This window comes from Colius striatus, chromosome 9 (genome assembly GCF_028858725.1).
Source record: "Colius striatus isolate bColStr4 chromosome 9, bColStr4.1.hap1, whole genome shotgun sequence".
Lineage (NCBI taxonomy): Eukaryota > Metazoa > Chordata > Aves > Coliiformes > Coliidae > Colius > Colius striatus.
In genome coordinates this window covers 30138194-30157280 of record NC_084767.1, presented here as the reverse complement: position 1 = coordinate 30157280, position 19087 = coordinate 30138194, and the positions used below count along the sequence as shown (strand labels likewise).

Here is a 19087-nt window from a genome sequence, read left to right as displayed (position 1 = left end):
TGAATCTAGTGATTGTACAATAATGCTAGTGAGACTATTAAAATACAGAAAAGTACATCCTGACCTACAGAAAAATTAATATAGCTTGAGGCATAGGTCCAAGGATTAATACCATGTAAGCACTGTCTCTGTCCTGTCCTTCACTAATCCACCAAAATTACCTACAGCTTCATTACTGCGTTTAGATCACAAGGGCAATATAATCCAGCTTTAAATACAGTATTTACAAACACGATTTAAACAATATTTTAAAATAATAGCAAAACAATTCAGCTTAAACAGAGAAGTTGAAAAAAGTTAGGAAAGATGACCAATTAGATTTTACTTCTTGAACAACTCCAATAAAGCTTTTTTCTTTATCAAACCATGAGATATCATGAAGTGCTATATGTGTCAGATAGTTTAATTAATTGAAATAGCAAAGTCTAGAAGTTAGACTATACCTCTGTCCATCCACTGTGCAAAGTGACACACCCCACAAGTCAGGGCTGAACTTGGCGAGTTGGGGAATATAGTCAGCAACCTAGCACAATGGGAAATAAAAGGAGACATTACACCATTCAAAATATTTAACTATATGTTAAAATACATTCATTAGAAGTCAGTGAAAAGGATCCATAAGGTACAGCTGAATTATTGCACTAATAATCACCTAGTATATTTAAAAATTCAATGTAAATGATTATACTGATTAGGTAATTATCAAATAAAACATTTTTTCAAAGTACAAACTTCCATATGTTGTAAAAGAAATCTTTGTTCTCTGTAACAGTATTTTCAAATCATAGAAATCATTTCAGCTTGTAGCTAAGTTTGAGGTTTTTCTTATAAAAAAATAAGAACTAGAATAAACTTACAATAAAATAAAATACAATAAAAATAAATAAAATAAAATAAAAATAAAATTACTAACATAGGTACAGTGTTGACAATTATTTCTGTCACATAATCCAGACAGTTGCATAGAGTAACACAGTTCTTTTATAGACTGTTTGGTCTGAAAAATTATACAGCAGTTTTATAGCTTATTTAAAATAACAACAACACTACTACTTCATTCTAGCCTCCAAATTGTAAAACAGAAGTAAACTGTGTTAGAAATACAGCTCCTTCCAAGTTGAAGACATAAGTGAATTTCTGAAACTATTTAATCAAGCTATCAGTTTAAAATTTTACTAAAAATGTTAAGAAAAATCTATTTAGCAAAGAAAGTATTTAATTAATACAAATAAATCCACAGGAGTTTTAAGTTGAATTTACAGACAGGTTACCTTTCCTCCAGATTGTTTTTTAGCACTTTCATATAGCTCATCAATATGTGAAGTAAACGACATGAAATCTGGAATGACAAACTTCCTCCTGAAAGCTTGAGTAAGCAACACAATATTACTTTGTACACACCTGCAAAAAGTTAAAAAAGTGTATTAACATTTTGGCTAAGTATTGTCAAAAAAGTCTACTTAAGTATCAACAACATGCTAATTAAATAAGGACTGTCAGTCCCTGAAAGTTATATGGCTACAAGAACAGGTCTTTATGAGGAAGACCTTTCAATCTTCATAAATTTTATTTAAAAAAAAAAAATATTTACAATGGTTTCACTGCATTCATTTTTATGCCTTCTTACTTAAAGCTTCCTTTAAGGTTGTACTGCAGGGTACTAAACATTTGCATTCAAGCAGCATCTAAGCTTACAAAAGGGATCTCAGCCACTCATTTGTTAGGATTAAGACATATGAAGGTCATCTAACACAGCCCCTGTCCAAAGCAGGGCCAATTTCAGTGTCAGATCAAACTTCTAAGATTAAAGACTGGTTTCTCTGACTTCCAACTGATTAAGACACGAACAGAGCAGAGAATATTGCCAACAGAACAAACTGGAATGAGTTTCCACTCTAGTAAGAGCAAAACCCCATGGAAATACCAGACAACATCTCCTAAATGAAACATAATTTAACAGTGAGCAGTGCTGCAAGTCTCTTGCTTCAAACTACCACCAGTTGAGGAATCTTTGCTACCTTATAAGCCAAAACAGTTACATTATTCTCCACACCCTCAGTACATCAGCCCATCTGCTACATTTAAAAAAAAAAAAAGAGAAAAAAAAAAGAAAAAAAAAGGTAAAAAGGAGTTATCTAAGAGAAACAGAAGGGAAGGATCAGAACACAAGCTGAGACACAAGCTGCTGAAAGTGGGGGGCGGGTGTGTGAGTGGGGAGGTGAGCAGGGGTGGGAACTGAGAGCCATTACCATATCAGTTGAATTATGACTTGATAAAAGTATATTAACAGCCCTATCCTCATACAAGGAAAGGAAAAGAAGGTTTAGCACCAAACAGTTTAGTTAATGTTTTCATACTATGCTTTCTGGCAGTGCTAAAAAAACCAGAAAAATATTTTCAATACAGAGGGAAAGTTATGTGCCCATATCACAAAGGAGAAAATACCTTTCCAATGAAGACTTAATCAGAAAAGTTAAAAAAAATATATTTTAGGGAAATATTTTCACTTGGAATATAAACTTCCATAACCTTATTATTAAAAGTCATTACCAGTTCAAAATGAAGAGGTATTAAGGCCACTGAACAGAGAGAAATTAGCTTCCCTCTTTTTTTTTTTTCAGCTCCAGTTTGAACTCCTTTGTCTTTAGGAAACTTGACCCTTAATTCAACTGACAGCCATTTCAAACACTGGTAGGCACTACTCTCCAGAAGTGAAACAGTAGAGAAGTTTCCATTGTACACATGGTATCTTAAGAATTGCTCTGTCTGTAACACACTTCTTTGTTAGTCTATGTTAAAATCACAATTGAGATGGCTTTGTTGCAATTGGTCATGCTATGCCGCCCTAAGTATCTTGCAAAAAAAAAAAATTCCTTTTGTAGTCTCCAATTAGAGTTACCTACTCCAGGTGATACATATGGGTCAGGAAGATTATGATGCAAGTCTTATAATCTGCAATAACTTTCAGTGCCTTGTATAAACTGAAAAAAACACTTTGATGGTGGGTTTTTTTGAAACTTAATCTCTTGGACTCTAGCATAAGTTAAGATCACTTTGTTTCATTTATCATACAACTTGTGATACTACCTGTTCTTTTTCAGGTTCCGGCCTTTGTTTACCTACACTAAGTAGGTAAACTCCCACCAACTCTGAAGTCCAGCTCACTTATGTAGCTGAATGGATATACTCTTTCCTGTTTATAAATCTACAGTATAAGCATAATAGAAAGGAAAGTGAAGCTTCATTTCCAACTAGCAAGAATAAAAGTCTGTAGAAGTTTTCAATAAATTTAGGTATTTTCAAAAAAAAAAAAGATGAAACAGTATTTTGACAGCAATACTGTAACACAGGGGAACTCTACATGTTCTGTCAAAAGCTTTCTAGTCGCTCAAATAGGATGAAAACATTCATTAATACCCGAGTTAAGCATATCTGTAAAGTTTTCCTCAGGATTTACTAACTACATTGAGAGAGCAGCACAGCCACTTGGCAGCAAACAGACAACCCTGTTTGAGATGCAGCAACAGATTGCTAGGTTTATGCTTAGAATGTAACATACTCAGATTGCTGTTTCCTATCCAGAGATAGGAGGATATTTGACTAACAAGACCAGAATTCTAGGTCAGTAAGAGGGACAGACAGCACCTTGAGGCTAAGTCTGCAAAGCCAAGTAAGCCATTCTGAAAAAGAATCAGGTTTAAACCCCAGAGTTATAACTGTTATTCAATAGCTATCATCTCTTGCAAGGGTATACCATTTTCAAAATAACTCAGTTCTGACTGACTCATACTTTCCTGCTCCCCTGATCAAAATACTGTTAGTTAAGAATTGGAAAAGTCTTGTATTTTTTTTGTTGGGAACAAGCTGCAAGTTAAAGGAAACCTAAGAGGGGTAGGATGATATCTTACAAAGTTTAATAGACATTTTTCTACAAAATAGGTACTATATCATAGAAACAGATCTAAAAAATAGGGTAAGTCAAAACGTGCACACTTCATGAGGAAGATTAGCACGTATGATCCTCCAAATTTGTTAAGTTGCCTAAGTCTCATCTAAGAATAGTTAGATGCTACTACTGCTTTATTAAGTAGTACCATGGCTAGAGTACAAGACAAAACAAGAAAAGAAAAAAAATTCCATAGTAAGAAAACTAGCACACTGCATTGCTTTCAGGAAGCACGCTGTTCTCAGCAAGGTATCACTCATGCTGCAAAGACCACGTGTTACATTATATAGATGCAACATGAACAGCTAATTCAAGAAACTTGTCTCTCTGAAACGTGTGAAGCCTTCAATTCAAGAAACTCTGGAGATGAAAGATTAAGACCCCAAGCTGGTTTGCTTGTAACATTCACATTTTTGCCACATTTTTATTTGAATGGAAAGCACTGTAAAGCCAGAAATCTTCAAAATAAAGCAATTTTAGTCAAATTGGAGTCTAATGTTTAGAATCATTAAAAAGGCATTGAGAGAGACAGACAATACAGGTGTATAAGCTAAGACGTTTTACAAGTAGTTTCTACCGGACTTGACTGATTTACTCAAGCTCATGCTATTGCTATTCCACAGCACTTATCCTTGATGCTTTACTTGATCTAAAAGGTTTGGAATTTTTTAAATTTTCATATTCAAGAGAATAATGAGACCCCTGACTTCTACATTTAGCAAATTGAAGCTTTCAAGTCCTAAGGTATAGTTGATTAGATACGTTACTATATTTCACACCTTTAACACTTGGAGAATTAAAAACACAGGAACCTTTTATTGGTCTCTACACAGCAAATGCAGGGTGCCTAAGAGGAACAGACAACTGAAGTTTGGCGGTTTTTAATTTACAAAAAAGTTTAACAACTGTTGCTGCATAGAAGAATCTGCTACGTCAAAGATATTCACCTCTCCACCCTCTGCTGTAGCCTTTATTTTCAAAACTCTTCCTACATAAGAAGTAACCACGTAAGCTGTCTATAAATTATCATAGTAACAACTACTCCCTTAACAGAGGATGAAATCCTAGAAACTAATTAGCAATTGCTAATTAGTATTCACCTGTCATTTTTTTTAATATAAAGCCCTTACCTAAAACATCCAATCACAGTTTACTATTACAAATAAGCCTTCTAGTATAAGGGTAATGCATACTATCAAAAGCAATTCATTTCCAACCCAACCATACACAATAGGAAGGTTTTTTACTCTGTAACAATTCAGAGTTTTTAGCGTGTTGACAAATAGAAGACCTGGTCTTGAACTTAAACACTGGAACAAAGTTAGTTTGTGTTGTACCTTTACACATTTGATTAAGGAGATGACTAGTTTGTTATTTTGTCACACACACAGACATTCTTTTTGTCTCAATGTACCTCCAAAAATGTTTAACATTGGAAAAAAAATACATTGTTTACATTTCTGTAAACTTTGTAAATATATAACATAGCAAGCATATACTATATATTGTGTATACTTATATGGATACATTAAATATACATACAATTATATAAATGCACCTTTTTTATATACAAATATTTTAAATTGTAACTGAAGAAATTGCACTAAACAGCATTAGTTCACAAACTCAAAAAATGCTACAGAACAACAAAAATGAATCAATTTTGACAAAAGTATACTCTTCAGGACAGAAGTTTTAGGTATTACATCAATTATCCTGTAACTGGAATAAAAATATAGATTCAAAAATAGTCTACAAATTTCACTTCCAAGATAAAGAGCTTCTAAACTTCCAATCATTTGGTCCCCACAAAGGATTGTTCTTGGAATGAACTGAAAACAACCTGAACCGCGCTTATATTGTCCACCTAACTAACCACAGACTTTCTTTTAAAAAAAGCATCACTAGAATATGGCACAAAAATCTTTTCCAAAACAGACCAAAGCAGTGTTTACAGTCCTAACCACTCTCAGTTCTATGTATCTCAAAATTTAATTTCACTTGTTTTATTTACTCACTTTTAGAATTAATTACATAGGTGCTCTGAGCATCTCACTACACACAAGCAGCAGTACCGATACAGCAAAAGAAAAGTTTTCCTTACTCATACTAAATACTCCATGCTGCCTCGGTTAATTTATTTGGCATCTGACCAAGATGTGCATACCGAGTCAGATACACATGCAAACAATGCTGATACTCTGAACTTCTGTGGAGATCACACAGTCTGTCTGCTGCATGAAAGCAGAGAACAAACTCATATGAAAGTGGCTTCAGTAGGAGTGTATGTTTGACTTCCTTTCTAATGACACATTGATTTATATACCTTATCTCTATCCTTTGACAGAAGTCAGTAACATACAGACAACATTCATTCAGAATTAGAGAGTTACATTATTGACAGAAAAATTACTTTTTAAAAAGGTCTTTGTCCAGCATAACACCATCTGAAGTAGTCTGAAGGGTCAGTCTTAACATATCCATGCACTCTTTCAAGCGGGGATCAGATGTACGTAATCCTGTCGATTTGAGTGCCTATTACAATAAAACAATAATTACTAAAACGAAGAGATACATTACAATCAACTTCTCTACTGCTCATTCTCTGCGTTATCAACACAGGGACATTTTGACACTTTATTGATCCTTTTACCAATTCCTTTTGCCATTTGGCTACATCTTATGTCAAAGGATTAATGTCATTTGAAATCCACAGTGGTCCAACTACACTTTACACAAATACAAATACTACCAAGCCCTGCCACAGAGACAGGTGCTTTCAAGCATACTCTTCTGCACAGTAAAGTGAATAAAAAGACGAGTATACTCATTCTCTTACTTAAATACGGAAGCGGGTTAAGTTATATTCCTTGCTGCAGCTGACCATGTGTAACAGAAAATCTTTGGTTTGTATTCTTGCATTTAAAATCTTGTTAAAAAAACCTGCAGTAGCTCACTTTCATACAGCACTCTGAAACAGTAAACTTACAGTTATGAATTTATGAACCGGTATTTTTTCTTGTCCTTCTGCAATAGTATAGAAAAGTAGATCTTCTAAGCTAGGAAGGAGGCCTTGTTTCACTTTACTGAAAAAAAAAGCAGCCACAAAACACAGATTAGTTAGTACATACTTTTATTTATACACATTTTTACATTATTCACAAGGAAACACACTTTTAGTACCAAGTGTAACCACTAAGTTCAAAGAATATTTATCATTGAACACAAACCTTCAGTAAGTTTTTAAGCAGGAAAAAAAATGGTGAAAGTATCATATATACAGTTCACAAGAGTAAATATTCTTAATGGCAACACAGTCATACTTTTACTGATATGTATTCATTATTAAGACTATATTTAGTATTTTTTTGGAGTAGAGCCATCATGTTCCTCTCGATGTTACAGAGGATAGACATTAACTTGCACAGAGGGTAGAATATTTCTGACACACAGACATATGTGCCTCCTAATGAAGCTAAAGGAGCAGAGTGACCAATCAGTTACACAGACAAAGAGATGACCAATGTGTATGATTTTCTTCAAAATAGTCCTACTTCTAGGAATTGCACGGAGAAGTCTTAAAGCCCTTGTCTTTCTTGAAGCTTATGTAAGGCACACCAGTCACAGCGAAAGCAAGCCAACTATCTGCAGCATAATACCGTAACCTGAAACAGCTCAGGCACCAGAAGCAGTAACTCTCATCACACATACCTCACAAAGTTACTGCGCAGTGTAGATATATATTTCAGAGTTGTTATGTTTATCAATGTAAATACACTGCCTCTCCAAGCATTTCACGTTAGCTATTTTACTCTGAGATATGCTTCCTACATGTCTTTTTTTCTGACTTACATCTTGACTTTAAGTGACATGTGAAGGAGACCTACCAGACAAATCACCAAGATTCCTTCCAAGAGAGAAAGCTGTAATACTGACAGCTTTCCCTCAATCCCTTTGAAGCTCTCTATAGGTTTAACCTCAGAGCTTGGTCTTTCCTTGATATTCCAAAGCACTCTGCAGCAGGCAGGAGCCCAAACCTGCACCGAGCTCTTACACTTCCCCTGTGAGTTCGACTGCACAGCTCACAGCTGGAACATATGCTGCCAGCAAAGAGCTTTGGATCAGCTCTTTCAGTGCCCTAAATGCTTATGTTTGTTTCTAAACAAAGCCAGTTGAGAAAATCTGATGTTTGACAAGCAAAAACAAATTAAAACAAAAATATTTTCTAGTAAATGTAGACGTAAACTAACTAAAATGCAGAGTATGCAGCCCTACATTATTTTAGCCATCATTTCTTAAATCTTAATCTTATAATCTAATAATATTGGAAATAATTTTTTACTATGTTGTAATTTTTGTTATTGCCAGAAACCAGGATGCAATTTAAACCAGTGGCAATTTATTTCTTTTTATACATGCATGCGTGTACAAAGAGTAGGTCTAAATTCTTGTCATGAGAGTTTTTGCAAGGTTAGTAATTCTTTTGAGTATCAGTACTCAGGGTTATAACAATAAGACAATTAAGCACAGACTCTAGGTAGGCCAATGCAATCTTAGTGCCTGACATTTAATTCTCCCCCCTCTTCCAGTACTAGCTTACTCGATTTAGAATTATTTTGAATAAAAGTCTGAATTCATCCAAAGGCCTTTTTAAACTTAAAACTCTAGATTGCACTCGCTTCTCTCCTTTCCTCATAACTAGTAGTGAAAACCACTAGCAAAAACCTCACTTCTCATTTTCCAATTTATTCAAAACACTGTACTTACATACTAAGAACAGAAGACAGCTTTGTAAGTCAACAGAAGTTGCCTTGTCTTCCACTCTGGATTTATTTTTTTTTTAAATGATGCTGGCTGACTAATGCACAGACAGGCTGGCAATTCAACACAAATGCTTGCAACTACCTCAAGTAAATTACAGAACATCCTTTTTCCTAAAGAAAATTCAAGTCTTCCACACAGCACACTGTGCTTTCAATCTTTTGAGAACAGTATGTCCAGTCAGACCAACAGAACCCAAACTACTAATATACAAATTAAACCTTCACCCTGTATCTGCACCCTAACTCTGCAGCTATGTGTTTTTTTAAAGCTATGCTGAGTTACATAGGTTACATCCCTACATTCTCCCCTTTTAAGCAGAGCATTTAAGTAAGCTCCCTAAAGAGTTGTGATTTCATGTTTTAAGGAATGTCTCTGCTATCAGACTTCTTACTGGATTGCTAAAGGTCTTGCATACTTCACTTTGAAAAAACAAGTCAGCAAACACATTGAGAAAATTTGAATTATTACCTCTTTAATTGCTAGCTTCCGAGCTATTAGTCGGAATTTTACAGCTGTTTCAAATGTGGAATTTCTATCTAGAAGAGTGCAGAAAAGAAGACTTCAGACATTTGACTTAGATTTTTATCTCCTTCATACGATTTTGATCTATTGAAGAGACGTGCACTTTTTGCAGCATACATTCTCTCTTGACATAGATAGCTTCTGTCTCTTTCACATCTGCTGCTGTTCAATATTGAGACAGTCAGCGTAATTTAACAATTGATCTGAACTCACTGCCAAAGAGGTTGGCATTCAATATATTTACAAAAAAATGTTCTTCATCAAATAGCCCATTCTTTTGATAAAGTTTATCAGCTAAATAAGAGGTGGAAAGGCTTGGTCGGCAGTTTATCAGGTCAGTGATGTTAGTAGCTAATGTTTACTTAACCTAAAAGCTACCTTTTGGCACCATGAGCACACTTAGCAAGATAGTGCTGTTCAGCACGTGTTGTCAAGAGCTGTTTTTCAAGTCGGGGAACTTGCAATTTCTACAGTCAAATTAAAGCTGAAATTCCAGTTCATTCCACTTCATGAATAATGACTTTTGACACTTATTTCCCTTCTTTAAAAAAAAAAAAAAGAAATTATGCACCAGACCATTATGCAACTAGACTTCTTAACTGGTACTCTAGTGGACTAGAACGCTGACAGATGCTCCACACTGCTCATTAAAGAAAAAAAAAAAAAAAGGCAGGAATTCCAAGCACAAGGGCTTCGTGGTCTGTTGATACATTCCTTCCTTCAGCTCTTTTTTTTGCATCAGTACAATGCTTACACCAGATCATTCAGAGGATTTCATTTTAACAGAAGCTCAATTATAATTTCTACAATGTAAAAGATATTAAATTTCAAATACAGTGAAATATTCCTACTTAGCAAAATGCTGGTCGGGATTTATAGAACAACAAAAGATACAAAGACATGATACTGCTAATAATAGTGTCAAGTTCATTAATCACAAGACACCAGTCATAAAAATACGAGGTCCCAACAACTACCACAAATAACAGTCTCTCAGGGGTCTGTACTGGGACCAGTACCGTCAAGCACCTCCATGAACAGTACAGTGGGATCACATGCACTCTCAGCAGGTCTGCAGATGACACTGAGCTGAGTGGTCTGGTTCCCGTGCCTGAGGGACAGGATGTCTTCCAGCAGGACCTGGACAAGCTTGAGATAGGGGTCCATGGGAAGCTCACAAGGTTCAATAAGGGTCAAGTACAGGGTCAATCCCCAGAATCAATACTGGTTGGGGGATGAAGGGACTGAAACTCTGCCAAGAAGGACTTGGGAGTACTGGTGGATGAAAAACTGGACATGAGCCATGAATGTGCCGTTGCAGCCCAGAAGGCCAAGGTTATCCTGGGGTACATCAAGTGCGGCCATCAGGTCAAGGGAGGTGATTCTCCCAATAGCCACTTGCCATTCTACCTCCAGCTCTGGGGCCCTTATCCCAGGAAAGACAAGAAGCTGTTGGAATAGGTCCAGAGGAGGGCTGCAAAAATGACGAGGGGGCTGAAGCACCTCTCCTGTGAAGACAGGCTGAGAGAGTTGGAGCTGTTGAGCCTGGAGAAGAGAAGGCTCCATGGAAACCTTCTAGCAGCCTCTGAGTACTTATAAGGGGCTTATAAGAAAGATGAGGACTTTTCTTTTTAGCAGAGCCTGTTACAATTGACAAGAGGTATTGTTTCAAACTAAGAGAGGGGAGATTTATACTAGGTATAATGAAGAATTTTTGGTGGTTTTTTTTGTTTTTTTCTTTTTAAATGAGGGTGGTGAAACTCTGGAATCGGTTGCCCAGAAAGATGGGAGATGTCCCATCACTGGAAATATTAAAGGTCAGGCTGGATCAGGCTCTGAGCAACCTGATCTAGGGGGCTGGGCTAGATGACCTTTAAAGGTCTTTTTCAACCCAAACAACTCTAGGATTCCACGAAAGCTGCAAGGGCTGCAACCCACAGCTAGTAGGCACTCTATCTAAAACGGTTATCTTTAAGGTATCACCATAGTACAGACAACTGGTTTCCAACTAAGAGATATAAATACCTATCAAGTCACTGAATGTCCACTTGCATAGTTGGACGCCGAACCCATTAACAGTGGTGGGTAACCATTAAACCAAGAACTCACCAAGATTCAGACACAACTATATGTTTATACACTTAGACCAAAGACATGTTGCAGCAGGTATCAGTGTGCTTAGGGAAAAAGAAAGACAAGATCTGAACTGCTGCTTCAAAAACCTGAGTCTCTAAGGAAGTTATGAAAGCTCTAATGAAAGCACACTTCTAACTGCTTCTTCCATGTGCGAGCATTAAATCCACACTCTGACAGGAGTAACAGGGAGATGAACCACTGCCTGGTTATTATTCAGTTACTCCTCTGGAACCTGGCTTGGGTGTAAAATCAAAATTAATTTTAAAAAGTATCTCCAGAATTCATCCCTGTCCTTAAAAAGGAGCGCTACCTTTCCATTGTCATTTAGGAAAAAAAAAAAGCTAACAAAACATTTCTACTAACCACTTTGCTATAATCCACATACTAGTTCCCATCCAATTTAGCAACAGTATAAAAATCAGGGTTGCTTGCTCTCTGCTCCTCCCTCAAAGTCCTGGCAATTTACAAAAAGCTTACACCAGGATAACTACATTTGATCCTACTACTGTCCAGCATAAGACGCCAGAACAACACACACATATTTGAAAGTAAAAGTAATCAAAGCACAGTTATACTGAAAGTAGAAGTAAACACTATTTTTTGTTTTACAAGTTTATAATTTAGGACTGTACTAGGTTATTGCATCCTAAATACTTCGGCACAAATGTACATACAACTGCATTTTAATCCACAGGCCTCATTAATCAAAATCACAAGTCCTCAGTTTAAGCTCAAGCATTTTTCCTTTTCATATTAAGTTGCAGGTGGATACACATCGAGAGAATGCCAGCAGAGATGAGGAGGTGGTGGAAGATGCTTAGGAAAAAAATGCAGAGGGAGTTCTGGTTATGCAATATTATTTCATCAGCCACTGTCCTCATATTTTATTCCCACTAGAAGGAATTAAGACTGTTCTAAATTTCCATGCAGTCTTTGCACAAGACATTTTAGGTTTCCACTTGCAGCTCTTCCTCTCTGTAGACAAGGACTGTTAGTCAAGCAAACAAGCAAGAAAATTTTGAGACTGTAGGTTATTCCAGTATCCTAGAACATAACCTTACAACCAAACAGAAAAAAATAATCCCTCAAAACAAAGGAAAAAAGAAAGTGTGAAAAGGACTACTGTCTCCTCAGTTGGGTCTACAAACCATCTGCCAAACATGACTCAAATATTATGTACTGGTGGATGGCAAAGTGCTGGAATCGGTAGAACACGCAGACTTCGCTGACTTAGCCCAGTTGTCAATTTAATCCAGAAATCTGTCTTTTGAAGAATGTAACTTTTCTTCAGAACTCTGCACTCTGTCTTAATATATAGCAATAATTTCCCTGTCAAATGTATAATTTAAAAATGCTTAAGGAAGGTTTTCACAATTTTGCCACAGTAAGAATAAAAGTATCCACCAGCCTGGTTAACATGCCACCAGGAACTCCTGCACAGCCTGAAGTGAAAAGAAACCATTTCCAGCTTTTTCCTTGTTCATAACTATATACTGTATGTTTCATATAAATGTTCCGTGTTCATTTTGCAGTGACACTCAAAGAACAAGAATCTTGACTTTCAAAAGCCAGAAGTAATTAAAAGTGTGTAATTGGTTTGTGACTACAGCTTTACCAGATACATTAGGAATTAGACGATTTCCCTAAATGATGCTAGCTGTAGGAAACACTTATAAAAGCTCAGTTTAAGAAAAAGTTACTTCTTTAATAAATCCCCTTTTCAGCATCCTAAAAATCCCTTACGGTTAACATACTGGGTTTTTTTTCTTCCTAAGTCTTAACGGAACTGTCTGTATTTCTCACTGAAAAGGACATACAACATCTATAAACCACACCTACCTGAGGGCACAGCTGAATAATCTTTTTGTTCGAAAACATTATATATAGAGCTAATTCAAACATGAGACTTCATGTATGTTAAATAACATAACTATAATAATACAAATATGACTTTGTATTACATTGTACATGATTATGTAACCTGCATTTTTTATTTAAAGAGTTTTACAGCAGAAACTGTAAGTAATGCCTTCAAAGAAGTCTATATTTTGTTGAAACAAAAGTCTTGAGCCAAGCTGGGCAGCTAAGACATTTAGCGAGAGAAAGGGAAGAACAAGAAGATAGCTTCTTCCACCTCCATCACGTTTAAGGACTGCAAGTTTACACCTAAAAAAAAACAAAACCAAAAGCCACAAAAGCTGAGCTATAAGGCTTCCCGACTGGCCTTATGGAATCTCTTCCAGACCTCTTCTTAGTGTTAGGCTAATAGCACCTTTGGTCAGTATCAAAACAAGGTACTCCTTTATTTGCCTAATTTCCTCTGTTTTTTTCCTTTTTTTCATTTATGTAATAAGCATAACAAAGCCCTGGAAAGCAGTTTGGTATTCAGTTTTAATTATGCTGCCCCATAAGCCACGGAAGAAGACACACAAACTGCCCAGAGGAAAGCCAACAAGCACTTTCCAAACAGACACAAAGGTGATGGGTCTTTATGGGACCTGCAGGTAAGCTGACAAACATTTTGTAAAGTGTTATCAGGTATGGCAAGTATACCCAGGTTCAAACAAGCAATGGGCAAGACGGGAGGGGTGGGAAATGAACAAGATTTTTACAAGCCCTGTATAAAGGTAAGGATTAACAGAGCAGAATGCCATTATTACCAGAGACACAAACTGGAGATGATCCACCTGTCCTTGGCCAATTTTTATAGTATTTCAGGTTCTAAGTGAAGAAATATTAACTCCATAAACATACAGTCTTATCATTCTATTACCTGCATGTACCTTTGTCACTTAGGGACAAATCTGGACCTCTTGGCAGAGGGACATTTTCTGCGGCACCTATAAACACCACTGATGTGGGTCATATCTATCCCTAACTGCACTTGATGCAGACGTGGCGAAGACTGAGCTGCTAAACTTTCAAGATAGAACTACACGACACGTACACTGCCTTTAATTATTAATGTAAGATGACACAGCTTTTACTTCTCTTGTAAAATATTTCAGATAACTAGCAGCGCTAGAAAAGAAACACACTAATGTACGCTGTGAGCTAAAAACACAGGCACCTCCCGAAAATACGCGTAGCCTTTTGGGAGAGGCGGAAGGGACACCACACGCCAAGTGGAAGTTGAAGGCGTGGACAAAGCCGCCCCGAAGGCATGCGGGCTCCCCACGCCACGCGTCTGGGCTTCCTTACCCCTCCGCGACCGCCCTTCGCGACAGGCGGAACGCCACGGGGCTGGGCAGCCCCGCACCGCGGTACTGAGCACCGGCGGGCGGTACGCGGCACCGGGCCCGTGGCGCACCGCACCGCACCGCTCCGCAGAGGCGCGGCGCTCTCCCGCCCGGGGCGCGGCTGTAGCGGAGCCCGGCCCGCCGCGACGGGGCTGCAGGGGACGCAACGTCTGCACGGAGAAGCAGCCCAGCCGTCACATCTGTGCTGAAGCAGCGGCCCGGCAGTCCCCGCGCCCCGCCCGGCCCCCTTCCGCAGGCATTACGCGCGTGGGGGAAGGGGGCCGCTCAGATGGCGCCTCCGCATCCCCCGCCGCACGGCCCGGCCCGCCCCGCCGCGGCCCGCGCCCCGGCACGCCCCCGCCGCCCTCTGCTCCCCGCACTCACTTCTCCCCCCCGCCGCCGCCTCCGGCCAACTCCTTGCTGCCGCCGTGGTTATTGTTGTGGCCGCTGTCGGCAGGAGGTTCGCCGGGGGCCGGCGGCGGCGCCTGCGCCCCCTTTCCCGGCTCCTCCAAGACTCCCTCCGAGCGAGTGCACAAACCCTGCGCTGAAGACGGCGGCAGCAGCCCCGGGCCGCGCCGAGAGGCGCCGAGGCTACTGCCAAAGGCGGCCGGCGGCGGCGGGAGGCGCCTGGAGCCAGCGCCGGGCCCCGGGCCGCCGCCTCCAGCCGCCCCCGGCGCGCCGAGCAGCAGCAGCTCCCGCAGCAGCGCCGAACGCCACAGCCGCATCATGCTGCGCCACTTCCCTCCGCCGAGTGCCTCAGCGCGGCGGCCTGCGGCGCCGCTCGCACCCCGCCGGGCCCGCCCTGCGCTCGCCTTATTCGCGGCGGACGCGTAACTGTCAGGCACGCCGCCTCCTCATTGGCCAGCGGGGACGTCGCTCCGGCTGGCCCACGCCCTCGGCGCGGGGCAAGCCGCCCGCGGGCCGCTGGGGTCTCGGCGTGCGAGGCCGGCGGCGCAGCGCAGGGCGGGGGGTGGGGGGGGGTGAAAGGGGCGGGAGGCCGAGAGCGCGCGGCGGGGAGTACGGGCACCGCGGTCAGGGGCAGACGGGGACGCGGGGGTCCGGAGCAGCGCCCCCCCGCGGCCGGACTCGCCGCAGAACCGGGCGGCGGCAGGTAGCAGGCCGAGGCCACGGCCGCCGTCCGCAGCGAGGTCACCCCGCCCTTTCACTCCCATCGCCTCCATTTCCTATGGGCCCCAGTTCCAGAGGGGACAAAGTTTGCGAACCGCCGCCTCCACCGGCACCGCGCGAGGGCCCAGGCTGCGGGCGGCTGCGGGGAAGGCACGCGGGGCGAGGCCCGCACGTGCGGGCGGCTCCGGTCGCGCCCGGGAGTCCCCGCGGGCGGCATGAGGGCTTCCCTTTCCCCGCGGCGCATAAAGGGGCTAGACACGGACTGGGCTCCGGCGGCGTTAGGGTTAAGTTGCCATGGATATGGGCGAGTTTAACAATTGTTACATTTTTGCCTACCGGATGCACCGCCTCTGCCGAGGCAGAGGAGCCGGTGATGGAGCCATCCCGACAGGCTGTGTCGGTCACTGGTGTCCCACGTGTCAGGAAAGTGCTGGGACAACTGTAATACCCATCCTGGGAACAGTGGTTCCTGAATGTTTCTTTTGTTGTGCAGATCTACAAATGGGTTTCAATGGCTATTTTCGTAGCACTTTGCAAAACTTACAGTGGAGGCCAAAGCATATAACTTGAAAAATACCACAAACCCAATGGCCATGAAGTAGAACACCTGGAAGCTGAGATGCATTGGGTGCGGTTGTTCTTCACATTCACATCATCAAACATTTAATCAGAGCATTAAATTTTTTCTGTTGCTCATCGCCAGGTCTTGGTTTGGGAATCACTTGGGACAGTGTAATATAATGGTCAGGGTAATATAATTCCAAAGGCCAAAGCAGAAAGAGTAGCAGAAGATAAGTGTAGGGCTTCAGCACAAGATATAGATGTAACTACTTACATATGCTTAAGCTTCTATCACAGCATCCCAACATGCTACTGGCCAGTACATAGCATCTTGGAAGTAACAGATTTTGCAGTGACTTGGTGAAACTCATTGCCCACATAACCAGTTGCTGAATTTGTCCTAGATGAGTACAAATCTTAATTACAAGGAGTTGTATCCATTATGGGTGATGGTAGCAGAGGAGAGCTGTTGTCCTCCTACTTCACCAGTAATGCCAATATGGAAACCAGGATTTAGATTACCACTAGCTTTCTCACTGCCAGAGCTGTTATTTTCTTTGCAAAAACATAACTTATGGAGTTCTGAGTTTATTACTGCTGAATTTCCTTGCAGTTTCCTCACTCATTGAGGTTTATTTCTTTTGGTATGTTTATTATGTTTGGGGGAGGTGGGGGTGGAGAAGTTGTAGTTCTGAGTTAAAATGCTCTTGCTGCATACTTAATTAGAAATGTTTTATGCTGAAGACACTGACATTTGGTCTTTCCACCATCCCAACAGACTGAAAGTTTCAGCTGTCTGGGTGTAGTAAATTGCTCTTAGAGAACCATGTAAGACACAGGGGGGGTATTGTGACCTGTTTTCCTTGCACTCTCCATTCTAGGTAATCACTGTGAATCGACATTCAGAATAACCTTTGCTCATACTTACACAGTGGCACAGATGCCCACAGGAGTTCCCTGTGCTAATAAATTGTCACAACAGCCGTGACAGTTTTGGGAAGCAGATTTAAAGATAGCTGAGAATCTTTCCCTAGAAAATGAGACTCAGCACAGCAATGGTTTTCCTTCCCACTGAACAAGGAAGCTTGAAATATCAGTGTGGGATGTGTAATCCTGTGCTACAGTTGCTTTACAGACAAAAATGCAAAGTGCCTACAGTTCTCACATACTTATTACGTTATTATATTTCCTGGAACTAATTCTGGATTTCCATTTGCTAAGTTTTTTTGGCAAGGCAACAACTGCATCTTTTATCTTGACACAAATAATAATTCTAAGTTTTTTAGATTCTGTTATGTAAAATACTGTAAAGATTGTCTTCTTTTCCATTCTCTCTACAGGGGCTTCTACTAAAAGAGCAGAGGTGGCAAGTGAACTTGCAGTTCTGCAGACATTGAGAAGACTCCCCAATGATTTTTGGTGCCAAGGTGCTATTTTTGGTGTGACAGCTTTGCTCTTTCACAAGGCAGCTGTTTAGCAACAACCCGATTCAAAAAAATTGGTTAATTCATCTCTTTTACTGTAGGAGGGGAAGAAGAGGAAGAACACAAAATGTAACGATCTAGAATTTTCCTTTTAGTGCTCTGGTTTCTGTTCTGAACATCACAAATAAGGTTGTGGGAAGCAAAAAAAAAAAACCAAAAAAAACGCTACATTAACAAAAATACTTCCCTTTCATAACAGCACCCCACATTCTTGACCCTACATGAACTCTTTATTTTTACTCATTTTGGGTTTTTTTTTTTTTAACTTTTTGTGCTATTGCCTTATTCCTTTAACCTGTTAGTATCACTTTCCCATCAGTTATCTACCAACACAAGTATTCTACAATCCAGCTTTTCTTAAAACTCACTTAAAAATATTAATCCTCATTTTCTCTCCCTGGAATTTCCCCTGGTTTAGTTCCTCAGGGCAGAAAAGGCAAGTTGTTCAGTGTGTGGAACTACAAATTCACAGCTCAGGAACAAAGCAAAAAGATAAATATAGTTTCAGATGCACGAAGTTCAAGGGTAGTAGTGACTCATTCTCTAAGAACTTTTGCTGCATATTTTAGGCCATCACTCCTTACTCCTACTATGACTAAGCCTAAAAGTTTCACCCAGCAATTCTTTCCCCTCCCAAAGGCAAAGGTACACTACAGAGTCTTAAATTAAAAAATGAGTTGCTGCTGTTCAGGTTTTTTTCCCTTTTAAAATAATCCATTAAAAATGGAGTAAAGATAACATCAGAAATAGGTCCGTTTGCCTGTGAAATGTGTTATATATTAAACCTGTTAAACCAACTCCAGTTTTTGTTTTGATCCAGGTATTAGACTGGGTTTTCCCATACTTCAGAGAAACCCCCTGTAGACTTCCCTCTTCAACAGAGTGGTATTACTGGTCTCTCTGGAAACAGAAGACAGGCCATCTGCTCTGCCATTCTGCGTTTCACACGGGATCCCAAGATAAACAGAAAATGCCAAAATAAATGGTTTCCAACACAGTGCAAAGAAATTTGAAATTAAAATTTGCTGCTGCTTATATTTAGAGTTGGTTACACAACTGTCAGTAACCATCAGTCAATAAGTCTCCTTTTAATTTCCACAGCTGCACATGTACTTTGTTAAACAGTGAGAATTTGAGACAGCATGGTTCTTCTGCAAAGATAGAAAAGGTGAAGGTTTTAAACAGGCATTATTTTTTAAGTATTTCCCTTAAGCTGTATCATAGAAAAATATTCCCAGTACATCCCT

The 19087-nt window shown here is 40.0% G+C and overlaps 1 protein-coding gene across 3 annotated transcripts in view; it reads right to left on the bottom strand.

The window, feature by feature from the left end:
- The window catches only part of GLS (glutaminase), a 66463-nt gene extending 50965 nt beyond the window's left edge, over nt 1-15498 (bottom strand). Inside the window, exons 1-5 of one of the 3 annotated variants that reach the window (XM_062002566.1) lie at nt 15052-15498; nt 6936-7032; nt 6360-6481; nt 1272-1401; nt 444-523 (exon numbers count right to left, since the gene is read on the bottom strand). In XM_062002566.1, the coding sequence (XP_061858550.1) occupies nt 444-523; nt 1272-1401; nt 6360-6481; nt 6936-7032; nt 15052-15395 (773 nt within the window). In that variant the 5' untranslated portion in view covers nt 15396-15498. Of the gene's footprint in view, nt 1-443; nt 524-1271; nt 1402-6359; nt 6482-6935; nt 7033-9238; nt 9307-15051 lie in introns of those variants that run through there. The other 2 variants (XM_062002567.1, XM_062002569.1) reach the window with 2 other exon arrangements.
- Between the last annotated feature and the right edge of the window lie 3589 nt (nt 15499-19087).